The sequence below is a fragment of the Pundamilia nyererei genome, unplaced genomic scaffold, assembly GCF_000239375.1.
Source record: "Pundamilia nyererei isolate P.nyererei 1_Seehausen unplaced genomic scaffold, PunNye1.0 scaffold00070, whole genome shotgun sequence".
NCBI classification, from domain to species: domain Eukaryota; kingdom Metazoa; phylum Chordata; class Actinopteri; order Cichliformes; family Cichlidae; genus Pundamilia; species Pundamilia nyererei.
The window spans coordinates 503329-525227 of NW_005187471.1; the positions used below are offsets into that span (position 1 = coordinate 503329).

The following is a 21899-nucleotide window of genomic DNA, read 5'->3' on the forward strand; positions in this document are numbered from 1 at the left end:
CCGATCAAGAGAAAAAGAAACTTGTTTTTAGTGCTTTATCCCTCCTAACTGGTAGCCTAAGACGGTTTGGCATTCAAAGCTCACCCAGCACTGGAGTAATCTCACATAAACTGACAAACCAATGCAAGTTTTTTTCTCTACAGTTACTAAAGTTACTGAAAGTTCACGCCCGTTTTTTGAAGCTCCTCCCTGCAGTCGATTGATTAAAAAGCAAATGTCGGGGTTGGTGCAGGGCAGAGGGGGAGAGTTCAGTAGCTCTGAGCAACTTTCTAACAAGTAGACTGGCTTTCTTTTTTTTTTTTAAACTACTTTTGTGATTTGATTCCGGTCGCTGCAAAGATGACCACAGCCGTGGTATCGCCTTTCTTCGACTTCGAAGTAATGAACAAGGTAGCTTCCTAACTTTTTCCACCCCCTTCTCTCTATGTGTGTCTTGTGGGCTGACGTTAGCCTGTTAGCAGCGGGGAGTTAGCTGCTGTGGAGGAATGACGAGCTCCGTGCCCGCGGCCCTCTGCGCGGAGGCTGTTTTTGTTTTGCTGTTTATTGCTTTGTATTCCGCTTTGAGTCAGCTGCGTGTTTATTTGTTTGCTTCGTCTGTTATTTCCTCTCTTCGGCCTCGTCTCTTGAGGGTTTACGCTATAAGCGCCTTCAAAGTGGACCGAAGCGCTGCGGGAGCGTTAATTTAAAAATTGTTTAAAAACATGGTGTTTTTATTTACTTGTGTATTTATTTAATGTTCAACATAAGCCACATCCGCTAACTTTAATGTTATCTATGGTTTATGCTTTGAGGTCGGTGTGCAGTTTAGGCAGCCAGCGGCTGTTAAAGTGAAAGCTTTATGTCCTCTTTATTTTAATGAGATCACTTTTGCGCCACTTTTAATACCGCTTTCAGAGCAGCCACATGCTCGCTAATCATTGACCAGATTTGGCTGGCTTTAGCCCACTTTCTGCCCCTATAAAACTACTTAAACTACCGGCATCGTCTCACCTTAACACTTGATGCGTAATTCGTTTCCATACCCCGTTTTGAGTGTCAGATTGCCTCTCAAAGCGTTTTTGTTTTTCTTTTAGCCTCCCTCTGGAGTTTGTTGGATTTTATTTACACTGTCATGTTTATGTAAATCATGACTAACTGTTCATTTCCACTAGTATGGAAATGTGTGAAAGCAGTTCAGGTTTCCCTTGTAATCCACAGAATGTTTGGCCACTTTCTTTCTCTTTCAAATGATGCAGGCTCTTTGTAGCCCACACTGGTCGTCCACAGGCCTCTCATGTGCTGCTGTCCTATTGACTACACAGGCACACACATTCCTAACCTGGGCAACTTGCCAAACCAGCTGCTGTTCTATAGGCCTGTATCCGCTAATGTGGTCTGAGCCAAAAAACAACAGTCATGCAGGCGGAGGTGTAGCCCCACCAGTCCCACAGTGCCCGTCATTTTTATTTATTTATTCGGGGAGAGTATCTGTACAAATGGTTTATAGGCTCGCCTAACAAGTGTTCAGTCACTTTCAGGAGTTGCATCAGGATGGCAATCGGACTTAAAAAGTAGCTTTTTATTTGTGCTCTACTTTTTCTAATGCTTGCATTTTCTGTCCTTTATTTTTCTTGCAGAACAAACTTCTCAGCTACAACAACAACCTGGGTGTCTCCCATCCAATGTCTGTTCCTTGCACTAGCACCAACGTGCCCATCTCCAGCTCCGCCGGACCCCTGCTGGACAGGAAGGCGGTGGGATCTCCCTCAGTGGGAGGCGTGTACCAGCGGCGGCACTCTGTCAGCAGCACAAAGTTCAACCAGAACCAATTTCTGAATAGCCTGAAGGCAGCGGACCAGTCCTCCTCACTCATCTCAGGGGTTGGCAATGCCAGCAACAACAAGGAGAACCGCCTGCGAGACCGCTCCTACTCCGAGACGGGCGAGAGGCTCATCAACAAGTGCCTAGGCCCTGCCAGTCCCACTGGCAGCAGCAGCCAAGTGAACTCCAGCCGTTACAAGACAGAGCTCTGCAGGCCCTTTGAGGAGAACGGTTCCTGCAAATATGGCGACAAATGCCAGTTTGCTCACGGAATCCATGAACTGCGCAGCCTGAGCCGCCATCCTAAGTACAAAACTGAGCTGTGCCGCACCTTCCACACCATCGGTTTCTGCCCATACGGGCCTCGCTGCCATTTCATCCACAATGCCGAGGAGCGTCGTGGACCTCCCCAGCAGTCCTCTCCTCTTAACTCTATGAACAAGATGGAGCGACCTCGGCTGCAGCACAGCTACAGCTTTGCTGGTTTCTCCAACTCAGTAGGGCTGAGAGACAGCCCCACCTCAGTCACCCCTCCACCCATGTTCTTCCCTGATGAGATCCCAGACTGGCCCAGCAGAAATCCCTTCACCTACTCCAGCCAGGAGCTGGCCAGCCTGTTCGGGCCCAGTCTCAATGCCGGTCCTGTAGGCACAGAGCCCAACACCCCTGCACCTCCCTCTCCAACAAGCACATCTTACTATTTCAGACCCATGTTGGAGTCCCCTCAGATGTTGGAGTCTTCATCCCCCCCAGACTCTATGTCGGATCAAGAGGGCTACCAGAGCAGCTCTGGTGGCAGCCTGTGTGGCTCAGAGTCCCCCACGCTGGATAACACCCGCCGCCTTCCCATCTTCAGCCGCCTCTCCATCACTGATGACTAGACTGCACGCATCCACTAGTGACTTTTAAATTTGACGACACAAAGAACATGGCACTCCCCTCTACCTCTGCCCTTCAGACTCCCCTCTGCCCTCAAAGCTCCCTTACACATCACGTTAGTTCCTTGTTAGCATTATGAGGATATAATCAACTAAGGGAACCCTCAGCTAAATCTATCATTTCTTCCCACTTAATCTGCACAGCAAGTTTTAAAAGAAAGTACCCCGCCATGTGTCATAGTGCCAAAAAAGGAGAGGAAACTGAACAATGAAATGATGAGAACAACAATTGACTGTTTATGCCAGGTGCCACTTGTTTTTCTTTTTGTTTTTCTTCTTCTTCATGTATTATTGAATGTGTTGCAGCACAAGTGGCCTTGGAAAGGGGTGTGCTTTGCACTAGCCCTCATCCCCCTCCCCTCTCTCCCCTGCCATCCTCCCTGATGATACCACTTCCCCTGAGCTTGCTAGAGGGTGCTCAGTAATGTAACTGTAGCTCTACACCGCAGACGTTTTTACAGACTGAGTTAAGACAAACGGAGAGAAATGACAGACCCTGAAAATATATGAATAGTTTTTTTTTTGTTTTTGTTTTTTTTAAAGAAATGGAGAAAAAAAGTGCCTGGGCAGTTTCTGCATGTGTTTAGGGTGAATGGACTACTGTTTGTTTTGGTTCTTTCTCATTTGCCCCCACCCACCTCCTTCTACCCCTCAGTCAAGCCCCGTCTTATGTAATTTTGAACCGGGTGAGTCTGCAGGAAGGACTTTGAACTGGAAGTTGGTTATGGCCCCCCCTCTCCTCCTGTTGCTGGTCACTGGCTGTTTCCTTTTTTTTTCTTTGGGAAGGAAGTTGATATCAAACTGATCATTAAACCTGCAAGACTTTGTCCTGCCCCCAGCACCTACACCTTCATCTTCACCGATCCGGGGAATTCCAGCATTCCCATAATATAGTTATACGTCACATGACTTGACAAGATCGGATCTCCAAGCTATTTTACTTTACTTGTCCCCCTCCCATCTCCTTCACTTTAGAACCTGCTCCATGGAGCTCTCTACTCTCATTACATCCCTTTTTGCTTTCTTTATTTGATAATTATTTTTTATTAATGTTATTATTACGGTTATTATTATTTGAGAAACTTTCCAGACAGAAGGTTTGCGTGTCACTGCTTATTTAACTTATCAGAACATATTTATTGGTGATCATATGCATTTTTTGTTAATTTTGTTTTTTGTATTTATCTGGATAATGAACAATAGAATATATTTTCTTTTATGTTAAATTATGATCTTCCATATTAATCTAAAGATTGTGAAGACGTTTTTGTCAGTTTTCCTTTTTTTCACAGTTTAATATATTGTACTTCAATGACTTTTGTTCTGCAACTACACTTTGTCAAAATGAAACTTAATTTAAAGCAAGAAAAAAAAAATGCAAAAAAAGCTGTTTTGCGTTTTGATTATTTATTGTACTTTGTTTTTCTTACTCCCTCTTATTGGACTGCATTTCCATCTAAACTAGATTTGCTTGTATCCATTCCTCCCCTTGCACATGTTACAGTAATCTGACAGTAACAGTAGCTAACTGTTATGACATTAATTCGATTTTTTTTTTTTTTTTTTTTTTTTTTTTTTTTTTTTTTTCCTCTCTCCCTGATCTCTTGTCCCCTTTTTGAAGAGGATTATTCCTACTCGGGTTGATGGTAGACTTAAAGGGGTGCTAAAAAGAAAATTATTAACATGACTCGTTTAGCAGAGTCTAGCAGTTCAGAGGCTGGCTGTGTTGAAATGTGTTCTGTCACCCAGTCTGTTATTACAAGCAATAGTTGTGACCAAATGAGTTGAAAGTATATCTTCTTTTAATTCAATTGGATGCTTGATCAGTGGAAGTGCCTCGTTTAATACATTCCAGGTAGCTAAGGGCTCTCCGCCTTTTTATATTTGATAATGGAGGACAATTTTTTTTTTTTTTTTTTTTTTCTCTCTCCTTAAGTCACTTGTTCTGTGTTGCCTTTGTGTGTTCGGAAGAGGTGAACAAATTCTGACACAAAGAAAGTAAAACTGTTGAATGTATTTTATTTTTTTTCCCAGCCATGTTTTTTTCACTACAGTAATTTCTGTGAGTTTATATGAAAACCTGTTCTCTCTTTCTCTCTCTCTCTCTCTCTCCCTCTCTCTCTCTCGTTCTCTCTCTCTGTTTTTGTAAGTATTGATTGCAGTTAAGTCAATAAACCTGTATTTTTTTGAAAAGTTCAACTTTGTGATGAGTGGTGTGTAAAAAGTTCTGGGAAATTGAGCAAATATGGGGCACGTTTATGCTCAGTTTTGGGTACCCATTCAAACTCTAGAGGGCTTCCCATGAATGTGAGTTTAAAAAATAAAATAAAATCAGTCTTATTCTAAAACCTTACAATTCCAAAGCTTAATCAGTATTCAAGTTTCTACAGTATCAAAAAGTCCAATAATGGCTATGAGGAAGCTCTAATGACTAATACTGCATACTTTAAATGTTGCAATTTGTCCAAAATGTGAAGAAAAAAGAAACTAGTTATATTTTGTAACACCATACCCAAGGAAACTTGGGTTTTAACAAAAGAGGCACACAGTATTATATTTGAGGCTGTAATCAGGTGAGTGCTTTTTCGATGCATAATACAGAACTAAAGGGAGTTTCGGTGTGGTGCAAGTTGATTGGTGAGCTGTGCTTGCAGCAGCCAAGGGTATTGACCTGGGGATAGTCAAAGTCTGAGCAGGCTTGATTACACAAAGACCTGGCATACTTAGTTTCAGCAGAAATATTGATCAGGGGGAGCTACTATAAAGTTTCCAAGAATAAAAAAAAAAAAAAACAGATTTGATGAGGTTGTGACCTAATCAATATGTACACAAGGATATTTCAGGTAAAAAGGAGGATAAACGGTGCAGTCATAGTTAACACTATGCCTTGGGGTTAATTTGATATATTCTGTTTTTACATCGAGAATAAATACAGATAACAATCACAAGTTGGCCATTAATGCGAGCAGAGTGGTATTCAATTTCAGTAGCAACTTCCACTTCATGCACTCGACTCAACATACGCACCGCTTCTGCATTTCCTCGGCCTCTGGACACTTCCCGTCTGTCCATGTTTATATTCTCTCAGATTGCAAAAAAACCGGAGCAGCAACAGGAACTCCCTCCATACAATGGTGGGTGCTGACCCATCACAGCTGACCCATAGAGGCCTCCTTGTTGCTTTATCCCTGAGAACCTGGGCCTTGTGGCGTCTAGTCTTGATCCTTAGGTCCCTCCATTCTTCATCACCCACCAACCTACTCCCCCATCCCATTTTAGACCAGCTGGAAATGGTCTAAAAACATACTGGTGGCCACGATAAAGCAAAGAAAGTCCTTGATTACATTCAAAACCAGAGAGCATTCATGGTTCCTATAAAATAAAGCAATGATCAACACCAACCACGATGCAACAACTTGTTTAGAAGTACAAAGGTGCTCTTAAGGAGTCAGCTTAAAAAGATGAGATGATATAACATGTGTATTTAAATGCTACTGATGGAGAGTAATTGCTTGTTGAAAGGCCTCTTTTTTGTGGCTTTATGGAATGTTTTACCTGTGCAAAGATGGGTGTTGTGTTTGGGAACAATACAGTGAAAATTGCTTGGATTGCATACCCCTTTTAGAAACTTTGAAAAAGCCTGTTTGCATTCATTTCATTTGAATTCTACAAGAATTTGTTCATAAGAAACAAGGGTCTTGAAACTTAATTAACATCACTTGAAAGATATCATACTCTATATTTCTTTGTAAGAGAGTTTTTGGCAAACAAAACCAATATTGCATAGTGTTCTTGTATCTGCAGATGCCACACAGCGTATGAAACATCGCATACTGTCTTATTTGGTGCAAGCCTGAAGCAAGATGAAAGCGATGGAAACTTGTTACCACTTCAAAACTGTTCTGCGTATTTGGTTTTAATAAGATAAGAAGCAAAGAAACAACGGATTCAAAGGAAAGGCTTCTCAAGCTAAATCAGGTGAGCATTAGTGATGCACACCTTTTTCTTTGCTGCACCCTTTCAGAAGAACATGAAGTGCATGCAGTTTGAGGCTGATGAAAGAGGGCTGTTTCCTGTTTGTGTGGTGTACGCATAGAGGCACCTTGAGATGAAGTACCAGGAAGTGGGTTTCTGAACCTCCGAAGGTGGCGGATGGAGGGGGTCGCCTGCTCTTTGATATGTTTTTGAAAAAAAGAAAAAGAAAGCTTCCATTACTTCATCAAACTTAACAGCAGGTAATTTTCCAATATGGAGACGATGCAGTGACACAGACCAAGCTCGTTCACTCATTGCTTCCTGCAAAACAGGATAAAGCAAGTTTGTAGTTCAGCTCTCAGTCCCAATCTCCATTCACCTTTAACCTGCAGGGTTGAGCAACAGAATGTCAGAGCGTGTACACTTTGCAATTGTGTTATCGCAGGAAGGTCTACCTCCTTGTTTGAGAAAGAGGTGAGTAAATAGTGCTGATGTTCTAACTGTCTTTTATCTACACTGACAGCTGAGAGAAGGGTGGCTGCAGTGCGGTGTGCATGCATGTGTGCATGCTTGTATGTCACTGCAGCACAGCAGGTGTTGTGGGACAACGGCTAAGGTCAACCTCGAGCGAGGAGGTTAGAGGGAGCTCAGAAATCTGCATGGAAAACGGTAAAGAGATCATCTGTGCAGCAGCAAAACACTGACCCGTGGACATCAAAAGCATAATTTTCTCAAATTATGCTTTGTCACTCTGTGCAAAACAGGCATACAGCCACCCATAAATTCCTAATTAACACATTACACAGTATTCAGGGGGGTTTAACCCATGTGAAGATAAATAAATCTATAAATAGTAATAATGAGCCATTTGCTCTGATGATTCTAAACTGAAACTCTGACAAATCAACCATGACAGGAAAAAAAGTCTTAGTGTTTGTCTGTCACAATCCCCATACGCTGACCTTGCTGTCAGATGACAGATTTGCCAAAGGCCTCATTTGCTCTTATACAGTGGCAATGCACAGTCATCCTCTCTGTTTGTCCTCACTTTTAGCTCTGCTCTTTGTTTGTCCATGACTTCGCAAAAGAGGTTGTTGGGAGTTAAAGTCTGGTTTCCTAAATATTGAAATTCTTAACTTAATTATGGGGATGTGTTTTATAATTTGTGCTAACAAGGGACCTTCTCATCCCCCCTCTAATCTCCTCCTGACTATTATCAGCCTGTAGTGAATGCATTTTACTGTTTGTGAAGTTTACCGTTTGAATACAAAACAATATAGATTAGTCACACTGAGTGACACAGAAAGTGGAACACCCAATACCTAAATCTATGGGGGAAAAAAACCCTTGTCGATAACTGCCTTAACAAAGAAAACAATATTAACTATGTCCTTTGAAGGAGCTGCATTACAGTTTGTAGAATGGCATCACAGCAGTGACGCCACCCTCTTTTATCAATAGCATCAACCTATTTTCACAACCTCATGATTTCCCCTACCATACATGTTTCTGGGTAATCATTTCATAAAATATCTTATCTGAAAGTCATGCTTTAGTAGTTGCTTTACAGTTAGCATTTTGGTAATCACACTGCTGCAATCTCAGTATACAGTATACAGTATATGCACTTTTTTTTGCTGCCCGCAGCAGCCAACGGGCTTTATCTTTGTAGGTCTATGGCTGTATGTGTCACAGCTAGACTCATTGCAGATCAACAAAGACAACAGTCACAAACACTCCCTGATCCCGTGGCTTTAATCCGGGCTCTCCACGCTGCTGTTATCTAGCCGACTGAGGCTGTGACACACTACTTACCCAATAATTACTATTAGCCGTGTCTGGATCCAGTGTCACATGTGCTTTTCCTCCCCTCAGGCTAAAGTGGCAACCCTTGACCTTTTAAAGAAAGGAAGAGAAAACACATGTGTTGAGCAGAGGAGCAGAGAGGTGAGGAGGCTTCAGAGGAGAGGACTGGTGATGGCTGTCTGACAGGTTGTGGAAACACACCCTTCCACTCCTTACTGTGACAGAAAAACAAACACAAAGCCACTAGACTCTCGCTGAGCTCTGCGCTAATGGACAGGTGATGACTTTTTCCTAACGAGACACTGGCCCAGTGGAAACAGGAGATGAGGAGTGACCAATAGGAGAGGCTGTAACAAACCTGACACTGTTTTGCTTTGGGTTTCTGGTCCACTGGGCCGAGTGAGTCACACACAGTTCTCCTGAGTATTGAACCACTTCAGTCTTCCTGTCTTATGACTTCCAGCGTCACGGCCTGATGGGAAAAACGCGGCCTCCATTAGCAGAACAACACTTGCTCTGCTTTATTAAAATGCGAATTCTTGCTTAAATGGCCTTGACAAGCATTTGTACGACAATATTTCTATGACATTTATGAAGGTCACAGCGGGGCTCAGGGCAGCACTGATCATCCGGTAGGTTGTAAACAAGCCTTTTCTATCTGTAACTCACTCAAAGTCTGATTTTCCATCTCTGAATGAGTTTTAGGTGCCTGAAGAGGCACATTACACAATATCTCTCCATGTAAAAGCAAATAATTGTGCAAAAAATAAAGCATATTCATCAGCTAGTCACAAAGCTGAGCTTTGGCTTAGTTTTATTTCGAGGTAAAGTCTGTAAAAACTCCATGTTGGATATCGAAAAGACATGTTACTATATATCCAACTCTTTACTTATGCATCTGTGTGTGACACAAGACAGTGAATGAGGTTAGCTCGAAGTCACTGAACCATGCTAAAGCTAAAAACAGCACGTTTCCTTACACGTGATTCTCAGTTTTGTTTTGCAGCATCTGTTTCCTCTGGTGACAGCGACACTGGAAAACAGTCTCATTCTCACTTCTTAAACGCAGTTTTCAGTTTCTCACTAGCTCAATACTGATTTAAATGACCTCACACGCACATACGCACACACACACACCCACATGTACATATCACGCTCCTAGAAATAAACTTCCTCCTCCACCCTTACACCTACAGAAGTATATTAGAGAACGACAGACTCAAAGTTGGCTAACTATGAGTCACTCTGGCCTTTTAGAGGTAAAAGCAGACAAAGATGACATCAGTGACAGTTTTACAGGAAGTCCTTGCACCGAGGCCAAGTCTGCACTACACATAGACGATCATCTCTATCTGCAATCTAACACTCAAATGCACTCACATGATGTTGACTTCAAAAAAGTTTTTAAAATTATGAAATAGATAAAGTACAAGCCTTTTCATGGCCAGAAGGGTTTAAACAGTGTTTGAAAACCAGACAAAGAATGAAGAGAGAGTGACACAGAGAGTACGTCTGGACTTCAGTTACCCTCCTGCTAATATAACCATGACTGTATAAGTTTTTTTTTGTTTGAGTTGTAAACAAGCCCTAGATACAGTATCTGGCCTTGGGACGTTAGGGAATAGTTAAAAGTGAACTCTGTCTCTATGTGCATGTGTATTTCACAATGATCTGCTGGCGGAGACTCAGAGGGACAAAGATAAGAACTGACTGTGAGAAACCACAGATCTCACACCCACTCATTTACACGTACACACACATACGAGACAAACGTGCATGCATTCTCCCGCTCGTATGCAAGTCTAAGACAAATACACACATGCATTTAACAGCGCGCTCCCTCAGGAACATGCATGAGGCTTCTCATGATGGAGGAATTTTACTTTAAAAACAACCCAGATTGTTTGGAAGTGTTTGACTGCTGCTCAGATTTCTCAAGGCATGTCTTCGATCAAGATAAGGCCGACCTGAAACCTGTCAAGCTCGCTCCTGCACTGTGCTCGCCCTCAAGCATCACCTGCTAACCTGTTGTGACAAGCACTCGCGTAGGTAGAGAGGAAAAAAGGATTAAAGCCTAACTTTACATGAAGCCTTGAGTAATGCTGGCGTAAGGGCATTACTATGACAGACTCATCTTGTGCCCAGTGGGAAACACTTTTGCGCGAGACTTTGTAAACTTTACGAGAAGATGACAAACAGTTGAGTCAAATTCTTATTATTATTACTAGAAGTGAAGTGTGTCTGGGTTCAGGGCTTGGGATCTGAGAAGTGAAACTAAAATTTGAGTCAGACCTAAACCACAAAAATAAGTTTCAAACTTCAGACTTGACTGCTTTGTGACTTGGCCTAAAATGACTTGCTGAAGTGTTAAACGGAGATAATACAAGGTCAATTTCAAAATGCAAAATACCATACTCTAGCTTAAAGTCTTAATTTGCAAACAATAAAGACAACACTGGTTGGATTGGTCCAGTAGGGTTTTGCTGTTACTACTTTGTGCTGGTATCACCATTGAGTGGCTGTTATCGAATCTCCAAATGAATATTGCTGTATAAATTACATTTATCAGAGAGCTTTTGTTATTATGACTCTTTGCACAGTGCTTATCATGTTACACATTAACACACCAGTACAATTTTATATCAACATCATCCTGAACTTGTATATTCAGGTACATTTATTCAGTCAAGTGTTTAAAAAAACACAATTGTTTATTTCTTGTTAAAAAAAATCTGCTCATAAAGTCTGACATCATTAGCCATCTCTGGGTCTAAATTTTTCCAAAAATTAACACTGAGAATCCAACCAGGGTTAAAAATTATCCAGAGTCTATCAGCACCAATAAAATCATCAGTGTGGCTGTTGTCCCAATATTACAGTAAGGCTTATCAAAAGGGCATCTATCAAAAAGAGGATTTACAAGGTTACTGGAATTAGAAATTGGTAGGAAGTTAGCTAGGCCAATGTTACACCATCGTATGACTTAAGCTTTCTATAAAAATAAAGCATACTGCTCCTATATACATTTGGACGTCAACAAAGATTGAAAATTAAATACCAGGTAAATGTAGGGTTAGTGAGGTTGTCCTAGCTTACCTTTTATAACATGCTAACTGGTGGCTAGCTACAGTTAGGCTAATATAAACACATTAGCAAAGAAAAGATGTATTAAATGGTTAAATTGGATACATTTGGGTACATTTTTCCTCAATGCACATTCATGTTGAGGGTCCTAGATAAACTGAGACAAATGTCATCATATAGCAGCAAGAAGATGTTGAAAAAGAAAATCTATCTGTAACATGGAGTTAGTCATTAATATGTTGATGTGTGGTTTGGACAACTCGCTATGAAAAAGTCACGCTCCTGAGCTGGTGTTTGTAATGGTTTGTAGTGTAGCCTGTGAGTTTTTAAAAACTGAGGTTAAAGATGAGTTGCACATGAGTAGAGCTAATGAAAAGCCAGAGAGGCCAAGAGCAACCACCGATGATTTTTAGGGGCTTGTTTCTATCAAATAAAACAAGAGACAAAGTGTTACAACACCTTAAACCTTGGACCTTGGAACAAGGTTGATAGGTCATCGCTTAACAAGCAGATTGTATTGGCAAGCAGAGCAATAAACTGGTCCAGAGGTGTGTGTTCTGACACCTTACTTATGAGCCTTGAAAACTTTGCTTACATTTCCAAAAAAGTGAAGCCGAGGCCTCTAGAGCTCTGTATTTTTGAAGCCACAGATTCAGTTGAGCAAACATGCCAAATCAATCCAGGGAATGAGTCATCACATAATTGAAGACTGACTGGCTCTGATTTTTAACCCTTAAATACCAAATATAAATAAGAGTTACAACTAAGCTTCACATTAGAAGATCTTGGGGGTTTACAGTATTCAGAATAATCTGCAATACCTTGCCAATCACCTGATATTTTAAATAATATTGCTTATTTGTCTCACTTTAGTTTTCACATTGCCATCTCCTGCATATAACCAATACCTGCTTGCTGATAACATCCCTCAAAAAAGCAGTCAACGTAGAAGAACCACTTAGAAAAGTTCCCAACCCTAATATTGATGTGTTCTTAAGGATTAGAGCTTTAATTTAAGACTCACCTCGATAGAAAACATCTTTCCTGGGGTCTACATCTGCCCAAGAAAAAGCTAAATCACCTATACAATAGCTTCACATGGGGAAACAATAAATTGGTTCTCTGAGAGGAACTCATCTGGGTTTTCCACTCTGAGAATCAAACATCATTGTTATCAGTGACAAAGAAAAACAAGCAACAAGTTCAATATAATGTGTGAGAGCAGACTGAGGCCCAAAGGAAGGCCGCAGCACAATGCATGGCAAAAGAGCTCTCGATAAATCACAGCCCTAACCTATTCGCCACCTGTGTCCACTGCCTTCCCAGAAACACAGTCACATAGGCAGCTGCCCTGCTCTGGAAAATCGTCACGGCCATAATACTCAGACACGAAGTCACACAACAGGAGATTTGGATATCAAATGCCAGCAATGAGTAGAACAAACTCCCTCTTTAATGTAGAAATTGTTACTTTGGCATAAGATTTTAGAATGACGTTCCACAGTGGTGCACACTCAGCTGTACAAATTTATGCCTTGCACACATGCGATCAAACAACACAGCCATTAATTAGATTAGAAGGCCCTCAGCTATTTCCAGTTTTCAGTCTTAAAAGTGCATTGTGGTCTAAACAAAACCAAAGCCTGAAATAAATTAAAGTCATCCATAAACCATAATGATATTAACAGTGAGACAGTGCCATTCAGATTTATAATGTTTCCCAGTTAAAGTTTGTCAGAATTTCTGGAGGTGACGTATTATATGTGTGTCTGTGTGTGTGTATATAGTCATATGTAAACACATCCGAATGTGTATGAGCATATAAACACATATAAATGTGTATAAGCATGTGTGCTGAAGGGGGAGGGTTGTTTACTTGGGCAGCCTCTCAGAGAGTGTCTCCTGGCCGGCTCCCACTTCCTGCCCCTGGAGCAGCAGCCTGTCTAGTCAGCCACCTCAGGCTGACAGGGAGACCACATGCTAAAAGACTTATTGGCTTACTTTAGAAGACCTATGGGGTAGAAGGGGACCATAGGCCTGCTTTGGGTGGGGCTGGAACTTTTCTCTCTCTTTTTTTGAAGCAAGATTGGGGGGTCTATGGGGTGTCTGATTTTTTTAATAAAGCTCTCAGCCAGCCTCCCCTCTCTCCCTGGTTTCTTCTGAGTGCTTACAGCTGCGGGGGTTGAGAAGGGGGGCATAGCGGAACAGAACTCTGCATAGAGAGAGCCCTTCATGAAGTCACATCTGGACCTTTCCCAGAGAAGTCAATGGAGCAGAGAGGCTAATGAAAGTCTTAAGTTATGTAATTGAGCTCTTCCATGTGCACCAGACGGTAATGTTGGCTTGATCTGCAACACAGGAGGTTAGCAAAGTCTTATGGACATTTATGCCCCTCGCAAAGGTCTGATAAATTCAGTCGGGCTCATGTTGCTACTGCCATGCCTGTAGCATGTCACTAACTCAGAATATTTGAGTTCCAGCCCCTTACATGGAGTCCCTGAAGTAAGAGACTTGGCCTGTGGAGCATAACAAACAAGGTTTGGCATTTACTGTTACTAAAAGGCTTACTTAGGTTGATTAGCCCATGTTGTTTTTGCTGTAGTTAGGCTTCCAGTGTCCAGCAGCAGTGGAAAATCACTAGAGAATTATGAACATTAAGTATAACGCATAATTAAATGTGGTGTACAATGATTCTTTTTGAACTTTGTTCAAAGTGTAAACGATTGTAATGCAATTTTGAGCCTTCCAGTTTATGACAAACACATGTCCGCTGGTGTATTGTTATGCTTAGCCGTGACTGGAGCAGAAAGGCTGTAAAATAAACTGCCTGGCTGCTTATGAGTCAAACAGGCAAAGAGCGATCTGCGCTGTGGGATTACATGGTAAGAAGTGGATTGATGAATGTTCGAGAACACCTACACACACAAGTGCACAGAGGCAAACAAGCATGTAGTTTTGTATATATATATATATGTGTGTGTGTGTGTGTTTGTGTTTCCATATGTGTGAGACAACTGTCTGGATTGAATAAGGTCTCCTGTATCATCCCCAGCTTTGATTTACCTTCCACAGCCGAAGGGAGTAAAAGGAGGAGCAGCCAAAGCAGAGGAGATGCTCTTGAAATGAACACCTTGGTAAAACCTGCTGATGTATAAAGTGTCAGTGCTGGGCCCCTCGGTGGCGTCACGCCAAACCAAGAGCCACTATCACCTCCACCGCCGTCACCACCACACCACTCTGCCTTCCATTAATAAAGGAGAAGAATAACAGTGACAGAGAGGAAGATAGGCCAGAGCAACGATACATTACCTGGCAATTAGATGAAGGGCGGAGGCAACGAGGGGAAATGTAGACCATATGGGAGGCTATGTGAGAGGCCACCTGACCCAAGGGGCCCACAACTCTCAAATCAACGCTCCTCGCCAGACTGGACCTGTTTGAAGTCTTACATAATTCTTTGAATACCACCCTCTTCTGCTTTTCTCTCCACTGTGTTTCCAACTTCTTCTCCTCCTCCCCTCTTGCCCTCTGCTTTCCACTCTGAGACCACAACCACAGAGACAGTTCCCGGCCAAGACAAACACAGCCCTGAATCAAATCAATTTTTGAGAAGTTATGGTGCAACTATTACAGCTTAACACGCTGTCGACAAGCCGCATGAGACGGTCCCCTGACGAGTGTGAGAAGAATCAAGACGGTCACAGCTGTAACTTAAGTGATCAGGCACACAAGAGACAAAACAGGGATTGCCATTGACAAAGTCGTTCTTCAGGTCTCTTTCATATAACATGCATTAGTAATCCTGATGATTATTCCCTGGACGTTTCTCAGTGGAAATAAGCATACCGTGACACAGATCTCTTGTGGTGAGTTATTACAGGGCCTCTCCTTGTGTTTTCCAGTGCTTAAAAAGAAAAAAAAAATCTCCAAACATTTCGTCTGTGAAGGAGCAAAAGTTTAGCCTTATTAAAACAAACATGGGATACCTTATGAGAACGGATTTTCATTTTGGTAAATACACTTATTTGCTTTCTTGCATCTTATTTAATGAGAGGATCCATAACATTCATGTGTCCATAAAACATGAAGCTTAGATAAACAAAAGGACAAGAAACAGCCACAGTGACTCTGTCCAAAAGTAACAAAATCTGCCTGTCAGCACTTTCGAGGTTCATTTATTACACATGAGGTCTTTTTTGTTTAAACTGCTGTTTTAAAATAACAAGGAAGGGAGTTTTGCATCTGAGTATTTCTTGGTGGGGTCCTAACATGAAAAGACACCATACATACATACTCTTGATCACTTATCTACTTATTGCTGGGAGCGCTGGTACACTCTGAACAGGTCATCGAAAAGACTCACAACTAAGAAATACTCTGGGGCCGTTTATAAAAAAAAACACATCTTTTCCATTGTTTACTGATGGAATAAATATAACATATTATTACGTTTGTAAGCAGTTCTTTGGCTAGAATCAGGTTTACTTTTTGACTCGCACTCTGCAGACACAAGATTCTGTGCGACTGTGTAAGTGAGATCACACACACTGAGTTAAGTGACACACAAATTTGAGCAAACTAATTTTAAACTCAGCTAATCAGTTGTTAGTCATATCTTGACAAATGGGCTAGAGATATGAGAGCAAAAAAAGCGAATAAGCGCACACAGTGCGTGACGGTTCATCCACCAGCTCGACCTGGCTAGCTGATGAACGGCTCGTAGCCAGGTCTACTCGGATCCAGAAGGGCCAGCAGCAGCTCTGTGGAAATACTGACTCACCAGCACGGGGCCTTAATTCAATTCTCCCTTCTCACAGCTGCAATGGTGGTGGGGGAGAAAGAATTTTATTTCTAAAACACCTCTATTGTTACAACACAAAACATAAAAGAGCTAAAGCAAACTTGCAAGAAAACCAAACCACAGTGTGCACAGGAATAAATCTCACACCTCACATAAACAAGCCCCAGAAACTAACTCACATTAAACATCAAGCAGCACCATGGCACCCAAGCCTCCATAAAAGAAAGGAGTGAGAGACAGAAAGCTGTATCATTAAGGTGGTTGGACCACTGGTAGACTGCCGGCCAATTATAAGTCTCTTATTAGACAACTCTGCTCAGAGAACTTGTGGTCTAATCATATAAAACTTTGAGTACCAGCTCCCTGTGTGCTGCACCACTGGCTTATTAGTTACTGCTCTGTTTTTGGTGCTCCGCTGCGGCAAATTGACTTATACTTTAGACTTACTTTAAAATGCTGTTTCGAGGCAGGCCCTTCTGAATTCTAACAAAAAAAAAGCACAGGGTGAAGCGGCATTGAGGTGTCATTAAAGTCACAGTTTCTTTCACACTGTTCTGTGCAGTTGATGAAAGCTCAATCTTTCATCAGTCTTGCTCAAACATTGTTCTAAGTAATATGGACAGAGCAACAGCAAATACACTGAAAGTTAGGTCATGCTTGCTTAAAACAGGCATATAATATCATGCAAGAAAGTTGAAAATACCATCAACTCAGTGTTTTTGTTCCTTTGTGCATTAATGTTGCAGATTGAAGACACTTTTTTTCTTTTTGAACCAGGTCATTTCACCTCCAAGCAGAAAAACAGAATTTAATCACTGACATTTTTTTTAATCTAACACAGGAAAACAGGAAACAGCAGTGATAAAGGAAGTCGAAGTGAATAACAACAACAGCAATAGCTGTGGTGAAAGAAGCATGACAATTTAACTGTTTGAGTCCTTTAAGGTTTCAGATGCTCAAGCAATATCAAATGAACAGTTGGAAAAGTGCAGATGTTTACATCAACATGTAAACACAGGCAGGGGAGAATAGAAGGGAATGGGACTGCATTGCCCTCTAATCATATGACATTTTAGAGCGTTTGCAGACAGCTTGATGTGGGGGCTGGTGCTGAGCGTGGAAGCATGATCTGTTCTGCAAAAAAACACTTTTGTTTCAGCATATATGTATAAACCTCGGCCATTTGCATGCATTTAACCTTTCATTTGTGGTGAAGAGCGATGGCTGCAGGGAAAAGAAGTTTAGCATTACAAAGGGCATGAAGACAAAATGCAGATTTGTTTGTATTAGTGGAATAATTCAACAGAAACCGAGCTAGAGCAGGTAAGCAATACAGCCTCACCGATAAACAGCTATTGAAGGAGCTGGCTCTCTCCAAACTTCACAAATCTGCTTACCAGCAACTGCACTTGTTTTGTTTCACCTATTAATAACCAGAAAAACAATTTCCATCCTGATGTCACAATGACGTTTCCTGCCAGACATGAAGGGGAATAGAAACACAGAATGACACTGAATAAAACAGCTTTTATCAAAAATTCATAAAAATGGCATCTTAACTAACAAATAAGGATAGAAAGCAATCACTAGTGGAGGTTTTTCAACTTTGGCCACTGTTATGTCAGGTATACTCCTCTGCCTCTCTGAATGCAAAGCTAAACCAACCATGTTGGAGCTCTAGTGGTATCAATCTTCTCATCTACTTCTTATCTTGAACTTAAAGGCTTTTGTCACGATACAAAAGAACTATATCTCTGAACTGACTCATTAGTGACTAATGCCAGCCCAGCTTACGCCTTAAAGTGGAAGTTGTAATTCTGATCAACTGGAACCATTACAGTTTGTCTCAATGAACAGATAACATTTTGTGACAATTTTGATCCAAGTTATTTTTTGTGTCAATTTACCTTTGTGCTTGGACACTAATCACTAGATTACATCTTGTTACTATTTCCAGAAAAACTTTGAGGCTGCTTAAAAGGACCGAATATGTGTATTTCCTCAAGTACTGTTTTCATTGTTTTTAAGTGTTTGAATTTTCAAGAACTCAGAGGAAATCTCCGTACACGGAAGCAGCTAGCACTTAAACACTGTTTTTATTGAGTTGACAGGCATATAAAAACCTCTGCAATAAAGGCAATATGACTACTATATCTGGACCCCCACGCAAACACGCAGACAACAACGACAAGGATTAGATCTTAGAATAAAAATACAAGCCAATGTTTCTCGCCACCTACACCCCCTGTGTTCACTCTCCAGTCCGGGATTTGGTGTGAATCTGGGTTCCAGCAGCTGTGTCGTGGGCTGCAGAGACCTCTTGGTCTCCAGGCCAAGTTCCATGTCCGCTCTGATTATAGCACTAGAACAATGCGGGCCATTGTGGAACAGTTAGTCTGGAGCCTTTTCAGTTTTCTCCATTTCCTTCAAACACAGTCATTCACACATATACACACAAAACAGCTGGAATGGACTAAAGCACTGAGAGAATCACTTTAGGGTAAAATGTATGGCATTTTTTCTTTCTTTCTTTTTCTTTTTTTCCCTTTTTCTGAATGAGCATGAAATATAGTTGACTTGGTCCCTGGTGCTCAGGCAACCTGCCAAGACTTGAAGCAGGCAGTTGAAATTCATCGCAGTTAGGCACACACAAAACATGTGCAGTCACATATACACGCACATGCGCTCATGCACATACACCCTCACTGCAGGAGACCTCAGGCCACAGGGGAAGAACAATCTCACATGCCACACAGTGAGGCTCTCTGCAATTAGACAGTCACTTTATCACACTACAAACTTCTCTCTTTCCATCGCTCTCCCTCCCTCACACACACACACATACACACCCAAACAAACACACAGAGGTGTAATCACTCACAAACACACTGCCAAACTCAAAACTGCTATTATCTGTCATTAGGGACTCACACACACACACACACGGTTAGAAACACATCTCGCAGCCTCACATTCTCCATAAGCAGTCAGCTTTGTGCCACTAGCCAGCACGTTACAGCAAAGTGCAGTAGCATGAGTACAGAGAATCCCCATTATGAACAGAGACGTTTTATGTTATGTCTGTCCCTCAAGGGGAAGAGAGGGGAGAGCAGTCATGACCCCTTTGCCCCATAGCCTTTGACCCCTTACCCTGGGGGTTCAGTGGTCATGCTGAGAGTCAATGATGTACACAGGGGTACATAGAAGCATTACCCTTTATATGTGTCCTCGTGTCTCCCCCTTTACCCGTATTTCCTGGAGCACATCTTGAGTTCTACTGTTCTGCATGTGGGCTCATTTCAACATGCAACCTAATGCACATAAGTCACTTTTAACACATGGTTACAGACATGCAGGGTGTATTTATTTATGAAAAGACACAGTGTATCACTCACATTTGCTGTACCCTTGTATTTACAGAGTAAGCAACTCCATTCAAGCAGTCACTGGGAGATAGTTTCGGACCCAGAGAGCAAGGCTATGATTAAAATTGTTTACATGGGTTTTTTTCCCTTTCCAAAGACTAGTATGCACTTTTATTTTGATGTTTACTTTTGTAGGTGTTGGCCAAATTGCATCTGCTGCTTAGCAATTGATATTTTAGGAAATATATTTTATTTTATTTTTAGCTTCCTTTGACACCCAACACATGTGGCCGCAACTGAATAAATCATCAACTAAGAGACTCATAGTGTGAACACCGATAGTGATTGGTCAATAAGAGTCATCCTTTATTCTTTCAGCATGTTTTTGACTGCCGCAGCAAGAAATAAGAGTTGGACAGGATAGCACAGAAAGGCACGGTCAGAACTGACTCTGTGTATTACCTGATGAAGCTCAGAGATTATTTGAGTTTAGCCACAGTAAATGTTGCATTTTTTCTGTGGACCGTGATACATCTTATAGAAGTAATTTAAAATAAATTCACTGTATTATTCTGAGAGAAACTTACTTTGGGCACAAAATGGAATTTTTAATCAATTTCAAAAGACCCAAGACAATAAAATAGGAAACACAAAGGTTAATAAACAACCCTTTTTTATGTTAGGTCACTAAAAAGCTTTAAAAATATGTAAAAGGGAGTACATCCTTAATTGTGAAGGGTTCAAATCCAAAAATGTTCGGGAACAGCAGCTATTTTATTATAACCAGCTGCAACTGTTTAGTTTCTCACTTAACCTGCCACTTTGCAACTTTTTCTACTTCTTTTGCAACTTAATACAGTTAACTACTGATTCATATCTCAACTCTATATTATAATTATAGTGCTAATTTTCACTTACCTTCAGACTAAGCTATTTTTTAAAATCCAAAGTAGCTAGTGTAAGAGAACATGATCTGCCCAAGTAAAGGCTGATGATGTGCTCATCTGCTTCTTTCATATAAAACCAGTGTGTCTCAAAAAACGAACTCTCTCTGTGGAACAGGGAGCAAAGCATGGGGGAGTAAAGTTCAGGAGATGACGCCAGAAAAGATAAACAAATGCAATTCAACTTGACATCATTTCCTTTGGTGTAAACATGCAGATGCAAACAGTGCTAAGACCAGATGGGATGACTTGGAGTGATTTGAACAGATACATAAAATGTTTTACATAAGATGTATGGAGTGCGTGTCTACATGTGTATATGATTATATTAAGCCGTCCATGTTTTCCAGTCTCTAATGATGCAAATGGAAGCGACTTTGAGTTGAACCTGCCGCCACTTCATATCAGTGTCTCCTTTCAGTCTTCTGATCCGTATAGTTGCCATTAAAGACACTAGAGTTGTCTGGCTGATGTTGGGATACGTCTGGCCCTGCCTGTACACCCTGAGCTATTTCTCTTACCCTATAAAGCTGGTTTGGTTTCAAACAGGCTGCTACAGGTCCCCGCATCTGGGATCAGGACTGGGAGACATGGAGCGAATCTTGCCTGTGCACTGCTCTGTGTGTGTGTGTCATTGTGTGATTGCAGATAGTGAAACAGATTTGCTAGAAAGGGCAAACGTGTTGCTGCATGCTGCTAAGATCTGCTGTTTTCTTTTCAGTGAGTAATACTGTAAAATAATCTTTATATAACATCTTCTCAAAAAAAAAGAATACAAAAATAAAGGCATTTGGAATTAAACCCCTAAAGCAAATAAAAGCAAACCTTTGTATATATGTAGTAAATATATAAACCTCCAGTCAAGAAGGAAAAATGTGTATTCCCTGAATGGCTGTTGAGTTGTTTCTGGAGGTAACTGGCGGTCGATCAATGAAAGTAGAGACATAGAGCATGCTGCTTTGGTTGCCAACTGCTTGTTGCAGTCACTTGTAGTTGAATAAAGACACTGACATATGTGAAAAATCTCACGAGCTACTACAGTAGTTGTAGTAAAACTTGAAGAAGTGCAATGCAACCCAAAAAAGGAGGCTGCTTGAGTTTAATGTAAAAGCTGGAACTTTAGAAACACGATGGCTGTAGCACAGAGGCAAAACTTTTATATTCAAGGTGAACAGCTTCTGTTTCC

At 41.3% G+C, this 21899-nt stretch overlaps 1 protein-coding gene across 1 annotated transcript; it reads left to right on the forward strand.

Moving 5' to 3' along the window:
- The first annotated feature begins 224 nt into the window (after positions 1 to 224).
- Positions 225 to 4124, forward strand: zfp36l1a (zinc finger protein 36, C3H type-like 1a). Its single transcript, XM_005736560.1, has 2 exons — positions 225 to 390; positions 1617 to 4124. The coding sequence occupies exons 1-2, from the start codon at positions 340 to 342 to the stop codon at positions 2679 to 2681; spliced, it is 1116 nt and encodes a 371-aa protein (XP_005736617.1). The 5' UTR covers positions 225 to 339; the 3' UTR covers positions 2682 to 4124.
- Positions 4125 to 21899: the final 17775 nt, after the last annotated feature.